We start from the raw sequence: 22,275 nt of genomic DNA on the forward strand, positions 1-22,275 counted from the left end.
TTATAATGATTTTGTATTTGTCAAAAGGTTTTTATGTTTAAATGAAAAGGTAATGATAAACAGCCATTGGAACTGCTAGATGCATGATCCCTACGCTAGGTTTCCTGACATGCCTCTTTGGTAAATCAGGGCCCCAGGAGTTATCAGTGTGGATATGAAAATAAGCACATTATTTCACTGTTAACATGCACTGCTAAGATGAAAGGGAAGGTGCGTGGGCCTACTGATGTTTTTATTTTCCTTCCTGGAACAATTAACTCAGTAAGAAACAGTGTAGGCAGGGTGCTCTAAATCCAAAGTTTGATCAAGGAGTTTTGGAACTTAAGATTTCCAATGCATGCAAAGTTTATGAGAAGTGCTACATTGTTAACTCCCAGTTCAAATAAGATGCTGTCATACCTGGCTTTCATTTTACTAATGGGGAAAGGCTCACAGACGTAAATAGTAAAGAAACAAACATGAAAAAGGATTTCTTAGTCAAATAAAGAAGGCTGGTGGATAACAGCCACTGGGATCTTGAGTGCTTGACAATGCACTGGCAAAATAGGTACTATTCATAGAAAAAGGATTAGGGCTGTGAAATAACAGGTCACAAGGTCACAGAGCTTTTAAATCACAGTATCAGGACTTGAACTCAGTTTGTCTGTCTCTATGCTTCAATCTGATCCCACATAGTACAGTTTCAGTAGAGCTACTGCCTATGGCCAGAGTTACTACTCAAGCAGTCCACAATTGAAATTTTGACAAAGAACAAGCATAGAATAGCTGTTTATTCATCATTAGCCAACGCTTTTACATGTCAGGGCTGATCTAGCCCCCTAGTACAAGATGGATTTTGTGCCCATGTATTGAGGCTCTCTGAAAGCCGCTAGCCGTCACCTTTATCTATGATTTATCAGATTTTCATTCTACATTTAGGAACCCGATGGAAGAAGGCAGAGTAACTTATCTCCTATTAATTCACTGGAAAACTTCTTAAGCATTTGCCAGTATAATTCGGTTTGTTTGCTATTTTAAAAAATTTTAGTTCTCAAACTAAAAGAACCCCTTGAGAAGATTATTCAAAATGAAGATCTCAGACTCCACCCTAAGCAATTCTGACTCAGGAAGTCAAGAGTGGAGCCCAGGAACCTGCATTTGTGAAATTCTAAAAATATAATGGCTTCCTGACCATGATCCTCTGTCCTCTTCCTGGAGGCAGCCACTTTAGACTCTTTTAATACTTTCAACTGGCATGTACACATCTCCACTGTTCTCCAGTGCTCTCAAGATAAGTTACCAAGTGTCAGGGGTCTTTTAAGTCATATCTCAGATTAGCACTGGTGTTTCACATGAGATATCAAACAAATATTTACAAAGAACTTATCAGAGGAAGAAACATAACACTTATTAAGCCCCTACTATGTGCAAGGCCTTTACATACAACATCTCATTGGATACTTACTACCTTTATATGAAGCAGGTAGTTCCTCAGGTCACAGGCTCATAGAGGGTAGAGGTGGGGTTTGAATCCAGTCCAGTTTCAGAGAATCCAGTACTCATTTCAGTAAAAAGCAAGTGCAGAACTCTTTGGTGGAATTCTTGACCTCAAAAAGCTTTCTATTTAGGAAAAAAGAGTAGAAAATAGGGAGAAGTATTAGGAGGAACTCAGTAAGTGTGAGTCATCCTACATGTGTTTACTGCACACTTTTTCTGATCCTGGCCCAGTGTTAAGCACTGAAGATACCATACAAAGGTCTTTTTGCTCCATCTCCCTCAACCCCTTGGCTGCAGAGATGTCAGAATAAGAGAATGTGGGTGAAGACATTGAGGATCTGATGACACAAGAACTGGACCCCAAAGCTGAGGACCAGGCAGTCTTCCCACTGAAACAGGAAAAGTCTTGTGATTCTATTCAGCTGAGAAAGTCCCCAGTTATGCACTAGTAGATAATGAATCCATACCCATCAAAGATTGCCACATGTACTTGAATGGTAATCAGAAAGCCTCTGCCTACTCTACTTCCAAAAATCCTGCCCAAATAGAAAAATCCTATCCTAATAGAATAGAATACTCATCAATCAAAGTCTGTCTCAAGGGTTTCTCCTTTCTCTACAAAGTGCACTCCCTTTTCAAACCCTTTCAAGTCTCTGCTGGAAGGAAAGTGATAGTAGCCAACTCCCTTGCCATAGTACTGTCTGAATAAACAGCCTTTGATTAATTCTACAGGTGGTCTGCTTCCTTCTGACAACATGTTCAAAGCTCTCACTACATTTAAACATTCATTCTGCAAACATTAATAAGAGTCTCTGCTCCATCCTAGCTAGCCGGCAGAACCCAGAAGGATTAACGATGGACAAGGTGGGAACTCAGATCCACTCATGTCAAGAGAAGGGTGTGGTCAGATTCCAGCTTTGGGGACTGATCCCCAAACTGTGACCCTGGGCAAATTACATAATCTGCCTGTGGGGCAGTTCTTCCTTTGGGAAAATGGGAATAACGCCATCACCCTTACAGGGTCCCTGTGAGGACTAAATGACCCATTTTCTGAGACAGGAGAGTACATACAATTGGAAAGAGCACAGGTTTGGTGCTGAATAAAGAGGAATCCTTGAGTCCATACTGACACAAGTGAATACAATAAATAAAGAAATGTCGGAAATGGTAAAGCTCTTCTCAGAAACAGTAAACTAAAAATGTTGAAAGGGATGGATTTAGACAATTACAATTTTGCAACCATCATAGTATTAATCTATTCAAGAAATAAACATCAACAGATGCTAAATCTAGCCAGCAAAATTGTGACGAAGAATGGGCTATAAATCTATGTATCCATCTATCAAAAATAGACAATGAGGCAAAATGTAAATAAGTGGTAAATCTGGGTAAAGGCTATTTGGGCGTTTTGGGTAATATTCTTGCAACTTTTCTGTAGACCTGTTTTGTCAAAATAAAAATAAAAACAATAGGAGGGACGTAAAGAAGGAAACTAGTAGAAAGAACTGCCTAGTTCTGCTATATTGTACCTTTTTTCACAATCATAGGCCCAAGAATAAAGCAAGGTTAAAATATTCTAAAATTGGGGCTTAATAGTGTGGGGAGACGAGAGTGTGGGCTTGAACCTCATTTTTACTCCTTATCAGATTTGTGGCCTTGAGTAAGTTAAACTAATCTCTCTGTGCCTCAGTTTCCTGCTTGGTGAAACAGGGATTTTACATTGGTACCTACTGGAAAGGTTGCTATGAAGACTAAAAGAGTTCATATTTATAAAGTGCCGGGGCAGATATTAAGCGTAATTGCTACACTTACTTTTTATTACATACACAGCGCTTAGAGTCACCTCAACTCCAAATAAACGGTCTGCTCTTATTCTGGTGATAACTGGCTTAAAAATCCTTCAATAGCTTTGCCTTGGTCTTCAGTAAAAGCTAAAAAAAATTCTTACTAAGAGGTAGCGGGACTCCATGGACCTCATGAGACCCACTTGCCTCCTCCGTCCTCCCTCAAGCCTCAGCTCAAACCGTGGTTCCCTCAGGAAGCCGCGGGGCCCTCAGGAATAGCCCGAAGGCGTCCCTCACGTGGCGTCCGCGGCGTGGGCCCGCCCTTCGCGCCCTCACTGCAATGGCCAGTGTTCGTTTGCGCCCGAGCAGTTCAAGCCCCCACGACCCCGGGGCTTGGGCTCTGTTTTTGCTCACCATTGTGACGCGGGGTAGCACAGTGCGAAGGCCACCGGGACTTTGAAGGCTAAAAGTGAACTTGGGGGCCGAGGTCGGGGGAGGCACAGCTCTCACAGGTGCGGCCCGCGGCTGCGGCCGCGACCCTGGGGCAGCAGGCAGCCTGGGAAAGGGGTGGGGAGCGCGGGGCCGTCCGGCCCCGCCTCCCCCTTGCCCCCTCCCTCGCCCGCCCCGCCCCGCCCCGCCCGCCTGCGCCCCGCCCCGCCTGCGCCCCGCCCCGCCTGCGCCCCGTCCCGCGCCCGGCGCAGGGTTTCCTGGTTAAGATGGCGTCCCCAACGGCTGCGCAGGCCTGGAAACTTCTGCGAGACTTGGCGTTCCGGCCCCCGCTCCTGGCGGCCAGGTCTCAGGTGAGCGGGCCCGTTCGCGAGAGCCGGAGAAGGCCGCTGGCGGGGCGAGCGCCTGCCGAGCCCTTCCGCCTCCCTCTGTCAGCCTCCTCCTGGCTCCGGGGTGCGCGGCCTCAGGACGCCGCACCTGTGGAGGGGACGCGCGGCGCTGCGCCGCGCCCTGGGCTCTCTAGGGACCCCGGCACCCCCGCACCGAGTGTGGGGTCCCCGGCCGAGGGGGGAGGACAGCCCGGGCCACCTCCCGGTGTCGGCCACCCGACTCCGAGTTGTCGCTGAGGTGGGTTTCCGCAGTTCCCTGGGGAGCGCCTGGCCCGGTACCAGGTGCCTCAGGCAAGTTCAGAAAAAGTTCCTGGGACGGGGGTTTTGGAGCCCTTAGTTTTTAGTATGTCCACTGAAAGAAAAATGAACGACCTAAAAGCTGAGAAATACATTTTATTTGAGGTATTACTGAGAACTGTACCCTGAGGAACCGTTTCTCAGATAGGTCTGAGGTACTGTTCCAAAGAGGTAAGGAAGGAGCGAGGATTTTTTACCCAAAAACGCTTGTCCGCGACCATTAAAAAATTACTGCTAGAGATGGATATCTCAAGTTAATGATTTTAGTGCTCTATACATGGGTAGGTGTGGGAGTCCGGGCTCCTTGGAATTATTCCTTTGATATGATGCGTCTTAACTATCCTGTTTTTCTCCATCCTCAATTCCCCTCTGGGCGCACCGTCTGGGGCGGCTGCGGTGGCTGCTGGCTTGATGGCAGGCAGTATTCGATTACTGAAGTGACGGGCAACGTTTTTTGTCCACAGTCACCTGCTTTGGCAGTTCTGCTTTTGTCTCTCTCGAGTGCATTTTTAGGCCACGTGAGAAAGATGCCTGGAAACCCACCCCAGCCTGGGTGGTTTCGTAACTCACCTCCTGGAGTGAGCTTTCTACAGGCTGCCTGCTTTCCTGGACTTTGGGGTGCCTGAGTTGATGAAATGCGGGGATCAAGGAGAAAGGTGGGAAATGCTCACCCTCAGTTCAAAGAAAAATCAGCCCTGCCACTAAAACACATCAGAGCATTGGCCCTGTTCTTTCTCCTTTTTTGTGGAGGATAAAAACCTAGGAGAGCCAGTGTTGTGGATGCTAAATAGCTGTTAGAACTTGTCCTTCAGTAGGTTTTACCTTCTACAAGTGGCAAGAGTCCCAGTAGTCAAAAGGCCTTTGGGGAGTTATGAGTTGATGATGACTGTTGCAGAAATCACTCAACCACTGGACTTCTTACTCTCCATAAATAGTATCTCTTCCCCCTTTAAAGGACTGTGTGGGGCTCAGCCACAGCAGAGCAAGGTCATTGTTGTTTTACCATTTTTAATTGATATCACTCCTGCAGTTTTAACTAGAATAGGCATAGTAGAGTTTTTAAAAAATTGAAAGATAGCTACTAATGATTTTTTGAGTACTCTGAGCTTTGATTAGAGCTTTTAAAGACATCTGAAAGTTTTTTTTTTCATTTCTTCACTTCTCATTTGTCTGTTTTTGTTAATGTAAATTTAAAAGGTGCTAATACTTAATACTGTAATATCTTATTAGGCACTTGACAGTATTGTGGGATAGCAGAAGGAATGGTGGTTTTGTCTAATTAAAATTACTAATAACTGTGGTAGTAGAGTAAGGAGAATACCTCTAGGTGATCAAGTCCTATTCATTATTTAAGTGTTATAAAAAAACAAGAACCGTGGTGCTAACTATGAGAGTAGACTTGAATTGATGAGACACAGCAGGCCTTGGGCAGTGAAAACTCAAAGCAAAGGAAATAATTGTGCAGAGAAATGCAAGTGTTTAGTTGAAGTATCATAGGGCTTCTTGCCCTATGATACTTATGATACCTCGCAAGAAATGCGAGCCCAAACACAGTATTCTAGAGAATCTGGATGGGGATAGATACATTTGGTTTGGCAAGAAAACTGGGTAAAAAGATCTCTTACCTCACTCCATGTGATAACTTGTTTGTAGATGATGTGTTAACGTATAAACACAAGTTTAGGAGATGAGAATTTTTTTCTTTTAAAGTCAGGAATGGTAAACAGTGTTCAAGAACTGGAGATGGGCATTAGCAAGCATCAGATCCAACTGGCTCATTTCACAGGTAGAAACGTTGAGGCCTAAAGACGTTCAAGGACTTGTTTGAGGTTATAAAGTTTGTGGCAGAGCTGATTCCAGATTAAAGATTTACTTTTCAGTTTCCATTATAACAGGCTGTGGTGTAGGTTGCCTTATGAAAATACATTATATCAGCATGTAAGTTAGTCTGCATAGCATAGAGTAACTATCTAACATCCAATCACCAGCACTACTGACACATTTTATTTCCTTCTTTACAAACATCTTAGAATTGGCAGTAAAAATAAGGTGAGTACTGCTTGTGATTTGTGAAGAACTGTTTTTATATTCTTGGCCGTTTCTTTGTATTTGCTCTACCTAATACTGCTTTTATGTTATTGCTACTTACTCCCTTGCCCACAGCAGACATTACACTTGAATGTGACCCTTTTGTTTCAAGAAATCCTCACCACATGTCCTAGGAATCTGTTGCCACTCTTGGCTCAGACCTACTTTGTACTAGGCCTTGTGCAAAACTGTTGTGTGTACAGAGATAAAAGCACAGTTTCTGTTGTGGAAAGTGACTTTAACCACTCTCACAGAGGTACCACAGAATGACACTTTACCCTCTCCCTATAGCTAAATTTAACATTTGACACATATTCCTAATGCATAATGTCATTAAGATTTTTTAATTTCCTCTGCTGTTGGCTTCACTGTTTTGACTTTTTATAGACGTTATATCCTTAAAGGGCCACCCTTTAACCATTGTTTATTTTACATATATTTTAAAATTCAGGCTACACCTGGAACAGGACTGTTGTAGGTGCTGATATTGGGGATTGATAAAAAGGCAGGCAGAGAATCTTGGCCACATGATACTTTATTTTAATGGGGCTGGGGAAGGGCTAGACTGTACAGACATAAACAATAATGAAAATGATTTCAGCCAATGATAAGTGCTATGAAGAAAATAAAACAGGGTCATGGGATGGAGAATGAATAGCTTGGCCAGCGTGGCGGGTTGTAGATTAGATGATCAAAGAAAACCAATTTGACAAGATGGTTTTTTTGTTCTGATTTAAGTTTTATTGCAATATAATGCATGAACTAAAAATATTTCATATTATAAGTGAACAATGTGATGAATTTTCACAGATTGAACATGCCCAGGTAGGCCAGTCCATATCTAATAATTTAGCAGCAACCCAGAGGGCCCTCTGGTTCCTTCTTATCACTGTCCCCGCCCAGAAAAGGGTAGCCAGTCCCCTGAATTATACTGCCATAAACTGCTTTTGTTCCTTTTTGTAATTTATGTAAATAGAATTATATAGTGTGCACTCACGTGCTTAACATTATGTGTATGAGATCCTGAAGGTAACTTTTTTGGAACTGAGTAATGAAAAGTAGGAAAAGTAGTCAGTGAGGTGACACTCTGTGGAAGAGAGGACAGCAGGTACAAAGGCCTGTGGTGAGACCTGAACTCAGCACGTCCAGGCTGTTAAAGAGGGGAAAGTGGTCGTAGTCTGAGATGTAGGCAGGAGCCAGATCAAGTGGGGACTTGTAGGGTCTGATAAGTTTTTAAAAGCTTAGAGGGTTTGAATGGCTTGCCCAAATTTACTCAGCTAGTAAAAAACAGCTAAATCCCAGTCCTGACTGCCAAACACCAGGCATTTAATTGCTGTACTGCGTATCCCCTATTGTAAATAGTGTAACACAACAAGGCAGAGCCATGGTGGGCACAGAGATGCGTCTGTTCTGTCCATCACATCGCAGGGGAGATCTTGGCTGAGGGCACTGAATTTAAGTGGTTAGTAGTAATGTAAGCATGATTTTGCCTTTCAGTACATTTCCCCTCTCATGGCTAAGTGAAGTTCACCGAACTGTTCTGTTGCAAGAGAAGCATAGACATTGTAGGAAACACTGGCTTTAGAATCCTTGTTGTATGATTCTCTACAAAGCCCAGAGCTCCTGTCGAGGATCTCCAGGAGGAATGTGTACTATTGAGAGAAATGGAAACCATGGCCCTGCTATTACATACTTCAAAATAGATGGCTCCAGCTTAATCTTCTGCTTTTTCTGAAAGTGGGAGGAGAGTGGATGCCTGGCTTTTAGAAATGAAGGACTAAAGGTTACATGCAAGTTTTTATCAGCTAATTGAGACTGTGGAGGCTGCATTGGAAGTTGTGACTTATATAGATCCACCTTCTTGCCTAGAAGAATGAATACCTGACTCTTTTCTTTTTAAAAATGAAGTACAGCTACAGTTTCTGCTGTTAGAAAAGGAAATCCATCTCAAATAATTTAGATGCTAAACTATTGACTTCTGCATGGGGAAGGTCCTTAAGTGATAGTTCTTGTCCCACATTGGTTTTGTTTTATTGTAAATGAAACGTTTCTTTTATGGGTGAGTGATTCTTACCGACCCATAGTGGTGAGAATTTTGCTGCCGTTGTATCCTGGCCCAGTTCTGTAGTAGTCCTGACATATCTCATATTTTGGGGAGGAAAAGAAATTATATCCATAACTTAAGATCATTTGTCCTTTGACTCTACTATTCACTCAATCTGGAACTGTCACATGATTACATCGTTTTCTGTTACTTGATGAAAAGTTTGTTTGCCTGAAGAACGTGAGAGATTTGTACCCATTTGAGCAAATGGTAAAGTCAATATACTAATGATATTTTGGGAAATGACACCAGCATTAGTCTGGTAAAGAAGATAGAGAGGAGGGCATGCCAGGTAGAGAGGATTGTGTGCAAAGGCAGAGGGGAGAGAGAACAGGGGGAGACGAGTCATGGGGAACAGTTTAGTGTGAAGGAGAGGCAGGTGTGTAACAGAAGTGGAGGGCTCATGGCGATCTTTTAGGCAAATGAGGAAGGAAATAGGAGCTGTAGAAAGCCCAGAATTTGGCACAATGTGCAACTACATAAGAACATCAAGCAGATACTGTTCATTTAGTAAATATTTTCTGAGCATTTAGTCTTTGCCCAGTGCTATTCGTTGTAAGCTCCCTGAAGGCAGAGACTATGGATTTAGTTCTTCACTGTAAACCTAGTGCTTAAAAGCATGCTGGACATATAGATGCCTTTAATAAATGAGTGTTGTACAAGTGAGTGAGTGCAGAAAGAAGATACACAGCCCTACCCCCAGGGTGCTCATAGCCTAGCGCCAAAATTGGCATGTAAACCAGTGATTAACTGTTGCATTGTTTGAGTGCTGTGGTAGGGCTGTGTTCTTAGTCTTCTATGACCCTGTGCTTGGTCCTGCATCGGGGCATTTGCTGTCTCCTCTGAAACACTGTTCTCTCCTCTCTGGTCTCCTGCCCTGTCTGTCCTCTCCCATCATTCAGCTTTCTGATTCAAATTGAAGTCTTCCCACAGGGCTTTTCCTAATTATCTTATCTGACTCACCCTCTCCTCAGGGATTGTTCTCTGCCCCTTGCCTGCTTTACCGGACTTTGTAACACTTTACCTAGTGGTTTACTCTGTGTTTTATGTTTGTTTGTTTTCTTATCTGTCTTCCTTTCTCTCCCACAAATGTAAGAATGTAAGCTCTGAGGGCAAAGATTTTTTCTTAGGCACTGCTGTTTCCTCTGCCTGCCTGACCAGGTAAGCTTTTATGGTCTAAATGAATGCATGGGGCATACAGAGAAAGGAGAGGCAGATAAGTAAGTAACAGAGAAGCTGAGGGATGATGCAGACAATTTAGGCAAGTGAGGCAGGAAGGGACTGTAGAAAGTTGCTCCTGAAAGGGCTTTCATAATAATAGGACTTCACATTTCATGACAGACCCTGTGCAAAGTGATTTCTGCACTTTATTTCTTTAACCCTTAAAATGTTACTGCAGGGGAGGTTATCCTATCTTCATGTTGTATAGGCACATGGGGACATAGTGACCTGCTTAAAATTACAGTGCCAGGGAGTCACCTGCCTCATGCCGATAAGGCACTTATGCTGTTAAAATATTAAGCCACGTTGCCAGAGGGTCCTATTTGGGCTGAACCATCTAGTCATGCTGATTGCTTTCCTTTCCTCATCTCTTTGCCCCTAAGTGATGGGCTCCTTGGTCACTTGGGCTTGTGCTTACTTAGGTGGACAACACTGATTCTTATCTGGCTCTTACCTGACTTCTCCTTCCCTGGGTCAAGGACTTGGGAATCAGAGTAACAGGAGAAAAGGATATGAGTTCTGCATTCAAATAGAACTAGGTTAAAATTCTGGGTCTGTCAGTTTCTTGGTCTGCAAGTTATTGCACTTGACTGACCCTCAATTTATTGTTCTATGAAAGGAGATAATTCTTACAGGTGGTTCTAAAGATTAAATAAGATGATGTATATGACATATGGCATTATGGTTAAATGGTGGGCTCAGTGATTATTTCTCTTGCAGTGAGTTTGAAGCTAAATTTACTTGCATTATTTTAGGCTTTATTAAGCCAGAATAATTCTCCTTTCCCAGATTTGATAAGCATTTATTGTTTGCTGCCATCTCAGGATTGGGTACTGGCTTGGTGTTTCCAAATGTTTTATTTTATTTAATCCTGCAGGAACCATGTGAGGTAATTATTCTCAGTTTACATCTGGGGAACTCGAGTTTTGTAGAGTTTAAGACCTGTCTCCTGGCTAGAGTTACCTTCGTCATTCCGCACACGGAATGAAGGTCTGGGAATCATCCTGGAAGTTGTTCATTCCAGAAATGTTTGCACGTCCTGGTGTTGACTTAGTAGCCATGGCTTCTGGACCTCATGTGGGTCAAAGATTTGAGGTGAGGGGACACCAAACGAGTGGACTGTAGTCACACCGTGTACCAAAGGACAACTGGCACATTCTCTTCACTGTCTGAGCAGTGCAAAAGACTGCCATCGGGGATTCAGGAATGGAGAAATTGTGAAACTGCATTTCCTTTGGAGGGTGGGTTTTGGGGAATAGTAACAGTGGATGGAGTTTCCTGATATTCTCAGTTCAGACTTTAATCAGTGTGCTGATTATGTGGTCAGCTTTTACCCCTATCTAGAAATTATTCCAAAAGAATAGGTGCTAGTCACAGAGGCATAGATTTCTAACATTTATATCTAAAATTTATTTATTTTCTTAAATGGGAGGAATTTGATGTAATATATGAATTGATATTGGAGACCATGTCAAAGTGTAAGGAATAGGACTGTGTAAGTTTGTGACCTGTGGATGAGGGTCTGACATCTCTTTTTCTACCCCTATCCTTTTCTTCATGTGCTTACCCTGTTTCCATTTCTGAGTGCCTTAGTCCTAGGGTTGTTCCTCAATGATGCTGAAGAATTTCAGAAAGGCTGCCTTGTGGAGTTTGAGGCTGGGGAGCAGTGAGAAATGAACCTGGAGACATAAGTAGGGGCAGAATTCTCCTGATGTTGTGAGTCTGGTCATGAAATTAAGGTTTGTTTTTAAGTGCAGTGGGGAGTCATTGAAGGGTTTTAGACAGTGGGGCAGCAGTGACAGTTTTATGCTTCAAAGTGTTCATTCTGCATGTAGTGTGGAGAGGGTTGGAGGGATACAAAAGTGGAGACCATTTGGAGACTCTTGTGCTGAGCCAGTGCCGGGAGTAATTGTGTCATTGTAGTGGGCATGAACCAGGACTGAAGTCAGAAGGCCTGGGTTTAAATCTTGCCTTCAACACCAGTTATCTTTGTGATGTGTGACAGTTACTTACACGTTTTATTATAAGATTCACTTTTTTTTCTTTTTCACATTTCAACATCTCTGAAAACTCTGTGTGTTAGTACACTTGTGTTATTCTCTGCCCCAGCCCCTCCAATGGTACATAAAATGGGAGAATGTGAGGGCTTGGACCAAAATTAAGGTTACCACACATGATTTACTTCTAAATCAGGATACTTTTGAGAGCGAACACGAGCACTGTGACTGATTACACCCAGACAGCAGGTATAAGAGAAACGCAGACTGCCTGGAAAACCGATACATGGTCCCTCGAACTAAAATGGACTAAATGGTGGCAGTGGGAATAGGAGAGAAAGATGGGTGTTACTAAGGAAATAGGCTGGACAGGATTCATGCTTTCTCTGCTGGGTCCCCATTGCTGGCTTCTTCTATCGACTTCCATAGAGCAAAAAAGGTGATAAAAGGCTGTTTACTGTCCCTGAGTGGAGAGGGTGTGAGGAACTACTCTAGTTATAAAGATCCCTGCTTATCTTTGCCGTGGAACCATGTATTCTGTCCTTATGCCCGAGTGTTCTCTGGACATGTTGTTATGGCCTTAGAAAAAGAACAGGCAAATAAAAGAGGAGAAGTAGAAAGACCTATAAATATGCCAGGCTCGCAACTTGCAGCTTTCTAAACTTGAGCGCAGTGAAGAGCTTTCCCTAGCCCCAAGCCTACCTTATCCAACGTTCATGACATTCTGGACCCTGGTGGTTTCATGCAGTTTGGCTTAGTTATTTTCTTCTGTGCTCTCAGTCTTGTGTGGACAATGCAGTTGCTTATTAAGGCTTCTTTGGTTGAAAGATCTCCTTGGACTTATCTCAAGGGGTAAAAAAAGATTTTATGAAAGGGGCACGTACTAGAACTCAAGACTAATCTTCGTTGGTATTGGCTCCACTGTGCCTTTTCTGTTCTGTTAACTGGTTGCTTACTCATGGTGACATCTCTTTATAACTTCCACTTGCTCATAACTTTGATTATTCATTCCTTGGCCAATTCCGACTTCCTAACCCTAACACATCATCCAACTTCTCTCTCCCAGAATGTTATAGTTCTAATGATAAGAACATCTCATTGGTCTAGCTCATCCATTTGCACTCACGTTTGGGTCACTGGCCAGCTGAAAGACTGGCTGGTTTTGTGTAGGGTATCCATCTCTTACCACCTGTGACTGAAGTGGGGAGGACTTGGAGAGGAGCAGGACCACGGCCCCCTGAGTAGGAGGGCTCTGGGTGCATTGTTGGTGGGATGGCCCAATCCATTTAGAGAACCACTCTATTTTCTGTTCTTCAGGAACTGCTGCTAACTTTTCCATCTTCTTTTCTCCTAGTTCACATGTTCATAGTTGCTTTGTTTCCTTTTTCACATTCCAAATTTATGAAGATTTTCTTACTGTTCACTTTGCTGGTCTTAGCTGGACTAATTTACCAAAAATTATGGTGATGGTAGTGGGCCTTGTTTTAGACTATTCTCTTATGATCACCATGAAAAATAATTCTCAAATGGAGTGTCCTGGAAAGTCAGCTCATCCATCCAAATAGCCAAGTGAGTGTGTCCAAGATAAATGTAGTTGACAGGCCTGAAATACTTCCTTAGCTTTGCTCAGAACAATATTCCGAATTGAAATAACCCAACTTCTCTTGATTCACTTCTCCTTCATACTCCCCAAAGAGGATTTGTTTGGGTCCTTTTGCCTCCACACCATATTGGGCAGAGCTTCCTTGAAGCCTCCTAAAGAGGCTGCTGGCTCCACATTAGTCCCTGGTGCAGGCAGCTGGGACTCAGGGCACAGGATTTGTTTCACTCAGACTGTGAGTAGGAAGGCCATATATTTTATCCTTAAACCTGGAGCACTTTTGATAGTTAATTATGCCAGGATAATAGGCATAAACCAGGAATGGAACCAGACTACCTGGGTTCAAATCTTGCCTTCAACACATAGTAGATTTGTGAATTGTGAAAATTACTTATGTATTTCATTGTAAGACACATAGTGTCTTTTTTTCACATTTCTTTTTCATATTTCAACATCTCTGAAATACAGATGTGTTTTACATTGTGTCATAGGTAGATTGGCAGGTTTTCCCAGTGATACATAAAAGTGGTGCAAAAAAGTTGTTGGTTCTTAAATTTATGAAATTTCTCTGTGCCTCAGCTTTCTCAGCTGTAAAATGAGGGGAGATACAGTATTTACTTCCCAGAGTTACAGTGAGGATTAACTAAGGTCATGCGTACCATGTTAGCACCATGCCCTAGATGGTCAATAAATATTAGCTATTGGTTTGGTATTAGCATTAACTATAAAAAATTACAGTTATTACAATTATGATTAAATTATAGTTAATTAAATTATATAAAATGATTAAATTATATTCAACTTAAATGTGTTGATTAAACATTAATTAAATGAAATATATTAATTGAAAATAGTTAATTAAAATATACTGATATATTAAATATAGAATTAGATTATGGTTACATTAATTATAACCAGAAAGGCTTTATTTTCATGAAGCCTCCTTCAATGTTTTCCCTGCCTTCCTCCTAAATCCCCTTAACACTGCAGCTTGCAAGGAGGATGAGGAATGTAAGCACAGAGTAGGGAATCACAAGAGTCAAGATGGGGAAGTGACATGGAGGGAGAGAGAGGCTCCCTGTATTACCTTATTGGTGTCAGGAGTGGAGGAATACAGTGAAGTCCCTTGAGAGAAGAACTTTCTTGCACTCAGCCCCAGATTGGTAATGGAGACCAGCTTTTATCAGAAAATATTACAGTTTTCACCTTATTGATGAAGTTTTCTTCACATTTTTATAAGGAGACTATCTCTGTCTTTTCTTTGGTGTCACCATCTTTTGCTGGTGCTCTCCAAATTGCTGTCAAGATGACCACCCGGACTTTGAAGGACATATTTGGGTTAACTTACCTTTGAAAAGAAGGGAGGGAAACCACATTTAAGATGCACTCTTATACCAGCCTTAGGGCTTACAAAGGCCTTTAATAAGTAATATAAAGAAAGCTGGTAATTATTAATCATTTTTGATTATGCAAATAAAACTATTAATCGTTGAATATTTCTTTGTTACGATTCAGAATTCTTTTTAAAGTGATGTATCATTAAAATTGAAAGCCAACAATACAGGGAAAGAAAGACTTTTTCAGTTTTTAACCTTTTCATAATTAGCATGAAAAAATAAGTGTGCTATTTAGCTAATTAGAAAGACTAGATAAATTTTGAGATAGTGAAGTTGTAAACAGATTGAGTAGCTGAATGTTGAGTAGGTTAATTTGAAATGGAAGTGGAAGTTTTGTGGTAAGTCCTTTGGGGAGGCTGAGCCTTAGGGTGTAGATTCTAACACTAATTCTGACATATGAATTTTCTGTCACCACCAGGCAGTTGTCCGACACAAGCTGGGTGTCCCACAATCCACTTCAGTTCTGAGGCTCCTGACCTGTAATAGCCTTAGATCCCACAGGTTATGGGCTCAGTCCAACAAGGCTATCCCCACCCCACTCCAGAGGCCAATCTCAAGTCTAGGTTGTCACCTGTACTTCTGACCTTCTGGCTTTGAATGGGAGGTTCCCATGACCCCCTCTTCAGTTTCTGTTATTTTGCTAGAGTGGCTCACAGTATTTAGAGAAACATTTTACTTACTAGATTACCAGTTATTGTAAAAAAAAAAAAACTATAACTCAGAAACAGCCAAATGGAAGAGATGCCCAAGGCAAGGTGTATAGGAAGAGTTGTGAAGCTTCCATGCTCTTTGAGCATACCACTCTACCTAAATCTCCACATGTTCACCACCTTGGCAACTCTCCACTTCTCCTGGTTCAGGGATTTTTATGAAAGCCTCATTCCATAAGCATAATTGATTAAATCATTGGCCATCAGTCACTGAACTTAATCTCCATCCCCTCTCCCCTCCCCTGAGATGGAGGGATGGGACTGAAAGTTCCAACCCTGTAATCAGCAGGTTGGTTACCCAGGCAAACAATTCCCATCCTTAAGTTATCTAGGGGCTTTTCAATAGTTGCCTCACTAACTTAACAAAGACACTTTTATCACTCTTTTCACTGAGGAAATTCTAAGGGTTTTAGGAGCCCACTGCCAGGACTAGGGATGAAGACCAAATGTGTATTTGTTATAAATCAAAGAATCACAGGGTACTTTTAGGATCAGAGTACCAATTCCAGAACTCCTAGCAGGCATGTTGTGAGTGTAATGGGTGCTTTTTTTGTTTGTTTTTTTCTCGTCGGTGTATGGTGAAGCTTTTATGAATGGTATAAAATTGATTTTATAACTATATTTTATATAAAATATAATTTTAATGTATGAGAAGACTTAGAGTTAAAATATAGATAAAAGATGAGAGGGAATTATTGAATTTTCTTTTCCACTTAAGTGCCCCAAGTGAGTACAGCATTTTGTTTCTCTTAATATTGGCAGGATATCAATAACTTTATGTTTACAGTAATTCATGAGTTACACTTATTCCTTTCCTGAAGATACTCTGTTCTGTTTTACAGTATGAATCTACCCCCCCCCCCCATACTTCAAAGTACTTTTTTAATAGGTCAGAGAAGAATCCCTTTCTTGGAACTTTGAGGTTTTAAGTAAGCAACATTGTCATAATTTAAGTAAACTTAATGAATGCAAGGCAGTGTTTTTGTGACTGAATTTTGAGATGTTGAGAGAAGTAGCAAAGGAATTGCTTTTTTTTTGTATATATATTTTTATTGAAGTATAGTCCATTTAAAATGTGTCAATTTCTGGTGTACAGGATAATGCTTCAGTCATATATGAACATACATATATTCATTTTCATATTATTTTTCATCGTAAGTTACTATAAGATATTGAATATAGTTCCCTGTGCTCTACAGTATGAACTTGTTGTTTATCTATTTTATATGTGTTAGTACCTGCAAATCTCGAACTCCCAATTTATCCCATCTCACTACCTTTCCCCTCTGGTAACCATAAGTTTGTTTTCTATGTCTTTGAGTTCATTTCTGTCCTGGAGATTGTTATTCTAAGTGAAGTAGGCCAGAAAGAGAAAGAAAAATACCATGTGATATCACTTATATGTGGAATCTAAAAAAAAACAAAAGAAAAAGAAACTTATTTACAAAACAGGAGTTGCTTTTTTTTTTTTAATTGAAGTACAGTCAGTTCCAGTGTGTCAATTTCTGGTGTACAGCCCAATGTTCCAGTCATGCATATACATACATGTAAGGAATTGATTTTTTTTGATTCAAAGTTTCGACCTCTGAATGCCTTTTATGTCTCTGAAACCGTGTTATTGCTCCCCAAACTTATAAAGATACAAAAGATACGAATATGGGTGTGTGTGTGTATGTATATATGTTTTTTTTATTTTTAAATGTAAATATTTTACTTTTTTATTGTGGTAAAATATACACAACATAAAATTCACTATTTTAACCATTTATAAGTGTACCTTTTTGTGTCATTAAGTACATTTACATTGTTGTGCAACTATCACCACCATCCATCTCCAGAACTTTTTCAACTGAAACTTCTGTACTCATTAAACACTATCTCTCCATTTCCCCCTCCCGCCAGCATCTGGAAACAGCCATTTTGCTGTTTCTATAAATTGAACTACTTTAGGAACCTCATATGAGAGGAATCATACAATTTTGTCCTTTGTGGCTGGCTAATTTCACTTAGCATAATGTTCTCAAGTTTCATCCATAGCATGTGTGAAACCAAATCCCCCTAAAACTGAGTTCCTCTGCCAAGTTTATGATTAACCTCTCTATCCAAAACTTTATTTCCTTTCTTGTCCTGCTCCTGTTCCCCTCAAGATTGGGAAGTATCAAAGATCAGGGGGACTGAAACTGAACAGGATCCTGAGGGGCCCTCCCAGGTACAAAAGCCTTTCCAAAAGTCTTATGTTTCCTATTTGTAAAAAAAGATTTCAACCTCCTAGACTTCCCTTGAGTTCCTAGGGGCTGATTCACCAGTTACTAATTTGGGAAGTGAGGGAATGCAGAAATAGAGGAAAAGCAGTGGAGAAACAATAGTGCAGCCATAAAGCAGAGTCCTAGTTCCTCCTCAAGGGGTTTGCGTAACAATCTGATCCATATCTTTGAGTTGTCCTCTAGGAACTAAGGCCTCCCATCCAGGTGGAGGATGGTAGCTACATGTGGAGACACCAGACTGGTTGGAACCAGAATGTTGATGAATGAGATTCCTGAAACACCACCCTGTTACCTTACCACTAACCAGTTGAAAGAAAGTCATACACCTTGGAGCTGTGACCCCAAATATTACCTTTAAAGACTCTTCTCTGGAAACCATCCAGGAGTTCAGGTCTTTTGAGCACAAGCCACCTGTTCTCCTTACTTGCCCCTTGAAATAAACCTTTCGCTGCTTCAGACTCCAACATTTCGGTTTGTTTGGCCTCACTGTGCATCAGGCTCTCAGGCACACAAACTTGGAATTGACAATGTATGTTAGAATTTCCTTCCTTTCTAAAGCTGGACAATATTTCATTGTATGTATATATAACATTTTGTTTATGCATTCTTTCACCAGTGGACACTTGGGTTACTTTTACCTTCTAGCTATTGAGAATAATGCTGCTGTGAACATAGGTACAATGAATATATATTTTATGTTAACATTCCCTTGAGTAGAAATGTTATTTGGTGTATGGTTTTAGCTACATTTTCTACTTCCTTTATTTGGTTAAAATGTCTTTTGAGAAATACTTTTACAGTTAATATTTTATTAAATATTCATAATCACCTTTTCTTCCATTGGGGATTTATTAACTGCATAATAGTTTCACTATTAGGTCCAGAAGGTAGGTTGGTAGGAAGCTTGGGCGTATAAGACAGCTGTGCCTTTAAGGAACATCCAGACTGGTCTGGTGGAGCTCAGTGAGAAATGGGCAGTATGTCGAGGATTGTGTTTGGTGTTCAAGAGGGCTTCCCAGGGCTCTCTGGGCATACAGCTGTACTGCTTCTCTTGGACTCACCTACACAAGCTGTTATTAGTGTCTGTCCTGAATAATCTGAAGTTAGACACCTGACATTTATCAAGCACGTTCCCTGGGCCAAGTGTGGTACTGTGCACCTGAAGAGGACTGTCTCCTTGAGTTCTCATAACGACCCTAGGAGGTAGGCATTCTTATTGCTGTCACTAAGCCCATTTTAAACAGAACAAAATGTGGTTCAGAGATTTTAAACAACTTCCCTGTTGTCACAACTGTTGTCCTGCACAGCTCCTTGCTATGTCACTCACATTGGTTTCTTCACTTGTGCCTGTTATGGGTTGAATTGTGTCGTCTCCAAAGTTTGTCCCTTTAAGGCCTAACCACCAGTACTTCAAAATGTGATCTTACTTGGAAATAGGGTCTTTATGGAGATAATTAAGTTAAAAGGAGATCATTAGGCTGGGCCCTAATCCAGCACGACTGGTGTCCTTATGGAAGGGGGAAATTTAGAAATTTCCTGCAGAAATGCAGGTGGGGAAAACATCATCTGAACACAAAGAAAGAGATAAGGGTGATGCATCTACAAGCCAAGGAACGCCAGAGATGGCCAGCACACTGCTGGAAGCTAGGTGAGAGGCATGGAACACATTCTCCCTTACAGCCTCAGAAGGAAGCAACCCTGAAGAAACCTTGATCTCAGACTAGTCTCCAGGACTGTGAGATGATACCTTTCTCTTGGTTAAGCCACGCAGTCTGGTACTTTGGTCGGGCAGCTCTAGGAAACACATACTGTGCCCCTTCGTGCTGTGTGTCATGCAAGCTGCTTGGCTTGTCTTGAGCTTTCCCACCTAGACGTTTTTGGAGGCTCTGCGCTTATCCTAGAGATGCACATCTTCTTTTTGTGGCTGCTTAGGAAGCTAGACCATGAACCATGATCACAAGTTGTCTTGCTTTCAGAGGCTTCATATACTTGTTTTGGAACCAAATGTTACTTCCCACTGCCCTGTTTGTCGGTGTTGGATTTGAGAAAATCTGATCATTTCTGAAAGGGAAATCAATTTAAAAGAGGAAGAGAAGAATATTCCAAGGAATAGAGCACAGGCTTTTGTACCACCTCCCAATTAGGAGTTCTAGAAGTACTTTGAACAGGAGAAGGAATTGGAATAAAAATAGAGCTTTACTTATTCAGATGTCTCAATTCTGGTATTTTTCATTTTGCTTAAATAAAATAACAACAAACCTCATTATTTTTTTCCTCACCCAGTTCTTACCATTCTCTATTCAGACAGCTCATCCAAGGTTAAACATAAAAAAAAAAAAACCCTACATTTTCAAACTTGTGTTACAGACTTAAAAAAAAAAGTTATATAACTTAATCCAGCTGATTTTGTAATCAGAAGCATAACGCCAAGCACTGTTTTTTGTCAGTAGTATAAAGTTGAAATTTATGAATAATCAGCATGCAATCAAAAGCTGATTATAAATGAACAATAATGAACATAAAAGTGAAATCAATTCTGAGGGTTATAATGGAAGTAAAAAGGAGTAATAGCAGTAGTTGAAAAAGGGGAGTAATAAAAAGAAGGCATGGCTATGCTAACAGGCAAATAGTGGATGAAAATCAGCCAGCAATGATGTTCTATGGAATTCTCAAAGTTTTGGGGAGAACAGGGGGAACAAACATTATAAAAGAGTAAAAATCTATATCCTTGTATAGATTTACTGCCATTGATGAGGTCACCTGGGAAACATCATAGTGGATTGTTAGGAATGAACCACCTCTTGATTCTAGATAACTGGAAGATGGCATGGAGAGGAAAGGGTCAATTGTGTCTGTTGCTGGCCCACTGATCAACTGTGTGGTTTTATGTAAGACATTCAACTTCTCCAAGACTCAGTTTACTCATTAAACTTTTTAACTTGTATTGTACATCAATTAAGTGATAGGAATTGTGCCATGTCCTAGACATCTACACAACTTTGCAACATGGCTACTAAAGCAATGCTTCCTATAGCATGGGGGGCATACTTTGGCACTGCACAAGACTAATACAGGGATGCAGCATCAAATACCAATGAATCACAGTGAGGAAGTTACTTTCTTTGAAGGTTTCTTTGAAACCTTAAAATTTTGTCAAGAAGAATTATTTGGTTCTGTGCCAAAGTGCTTTTAAGATCTTCAGCTCAGGACTTTTGCCTGGATTAGTGAGAATTGATTTTCTTTTATTTTAAAATTGTATTGATATCACCTCCTAGTAATGCAAACAGCATGGGTAGTGATATGAAGTACTCTTTTAAAATAAAATTCTTTAAAACCAGTCACATAAAGACACTGATAATATTATTAGTGTTCTGTGGAAATAGCAAGAATTGTGTGTGAGTGATTATCATTTGGGGAACTTTGAACCAGAGTAACCCTTAGATTTCTCTTAGCTTTTGTTTCCTGGTTGCAGATCCTGAGAAAAGAATTCATGTGAAAGTCATTTTTGAGGGAGCTATTCCTAGGAAAATCTGGAAGATTATTGGGGAAATTGAACCAGCAAGAGAAGGAGGCTGAAAAGGGTATGTTATTAAGCTGAGTCTCAAGGAGGGATAACTTTGCTTTATTTCCAAAGGCAGGTTTGGAGACAGTATATGGTTACACCTCAGAGTTGTCTCAGTTAGGGGAAAGGAAGTTTGGGTATTTATACACACTCATCCCTCCCATTGGGATGTAAATTTCCAGGGACATCTGGGTCATCATGCTCAAGGTCAGGTTGGCGTCAGTACCCCATGACAGAGAGCGACAGGGGCTGACTTTCGGGAGTCAGAGCACACCAAGTCTGTGTGCAAAAATGGTGGAGGAATCTGAGACCATGTGGGTGGAGCACTGATGGCATCTGCTGCAGATCTCTCACATTTAAGTGACATGTAAGCCACTGACTAGCCTTGTGCCTTGGACTTTGGTTTAAGCCTTTGTATCTTGATTTCCTCATTTAGGTTAGAATAATAGTAGAACTTATCTCTGGGTTTTTTTATGATGCTTAAATACCAGTATTATGGATTTAATATTTTTCTTGTAAATCTACACATTGTTTTTTTTTTAATTTAATTTTAAATTAAACTTCCAAGGATATTATTGCTTAAGGTAAGTTAAGCCTCACCTTAGGCAATAACATCCTTGAAATTATGGGCTTGATAAGTAATTGATCTATACTTCTTTCCTAACATATTAATAAAAAACACACAGAGAAGAGTCCTGACACAGAAAAAACACTGATGTCAGAACTATTACCTGTTTACTGAAGCTGTCTCTCTTTTTTCTCCAAACGCATGGCTGCACTGCATTTCTTAGCCTGCCTTACAGGTGGACATGGTCATGTGACTAGAGGTGGTGTGGGCCAGTCTAGCTTGTGAAGAACTCCTGTATGGTTCCTTTATGCTCTTGTGCCTTCCTTTTGGCTGAGATGGTGATAATCGAGGCAATTTGGAAGCCCTGTGGT

General features: G+C 41.0%; 2 protein-coding genes across 9 annotated transcripts in view; one reads left to right on the forward strand and one right to left on the reverse strand.

Annotated features, from left to right (window-relative positions):
• TAFA1 (TAFA chemokine like family member 1) overlaps window positions 1–3,848 on the reverse strand; it is a 684,082-nt gene extending 680,234 nt beyond the window's left edge. For 3 of the 7 annotated variants that reach the window (XM_032458118.1, XM_032458117.1, XM_032458115.1), the window contains exons 1-2: window positions 3,675–3,847; window positions 1,448–1,599 (exon numbers count right to left, since the gene is read on the reverse strand). The gene's annotated coding sequence lies outside the window, so the exon portion shown is untranslated. Of the gene's footprint in view, window positions 1–1,444; window positions 1,600–3,674 lie in introns of all 7 variants that reach the window. The other 4 variants (XM_032458119.1, XM_032458116.1, XM_032458120.1 and 1 more) reach the window with 3 other exon arrangements.
• Window positions 3,849–3,908: 60 nt separating this feature from the next.
• Window positions 3,909–22,275, forward strand: part of SUCLG2 (succinate-CoA ligase GDP-forming subunit beta) — a 243,557-nt gene continuing 225,190 nt past the window's right edge. For both annotated transcript variants that reach the window (XM_032458113.1, XM_032458114.1), the window contains exon 1: window positions 3,909–4,060. In XM_032458113.1, the coding sequence (XP_032314004.1) occupies window positions 3,977–4,060 (84 nt within the window). In that variant the 5' untranslated portion in view covers window positions 3,909–3,976. The remainder of the gene's footprint in view (window positions 4,061–22,275) is intronic.

This window comes from Camelus ferus, chromosome 17 (genome assembly GCF_009834535.1).
Source record: "Camelus ferus isolate YT-003-E chromosome 17, BCGSAC_Cfer_1.0, whole genome shotgun sequence".
NCBI lineage: Eukaryota > Metazoa > Chordata > Mammalia > Artiodactyla > Camelidae > Camelus > Camelus ferus.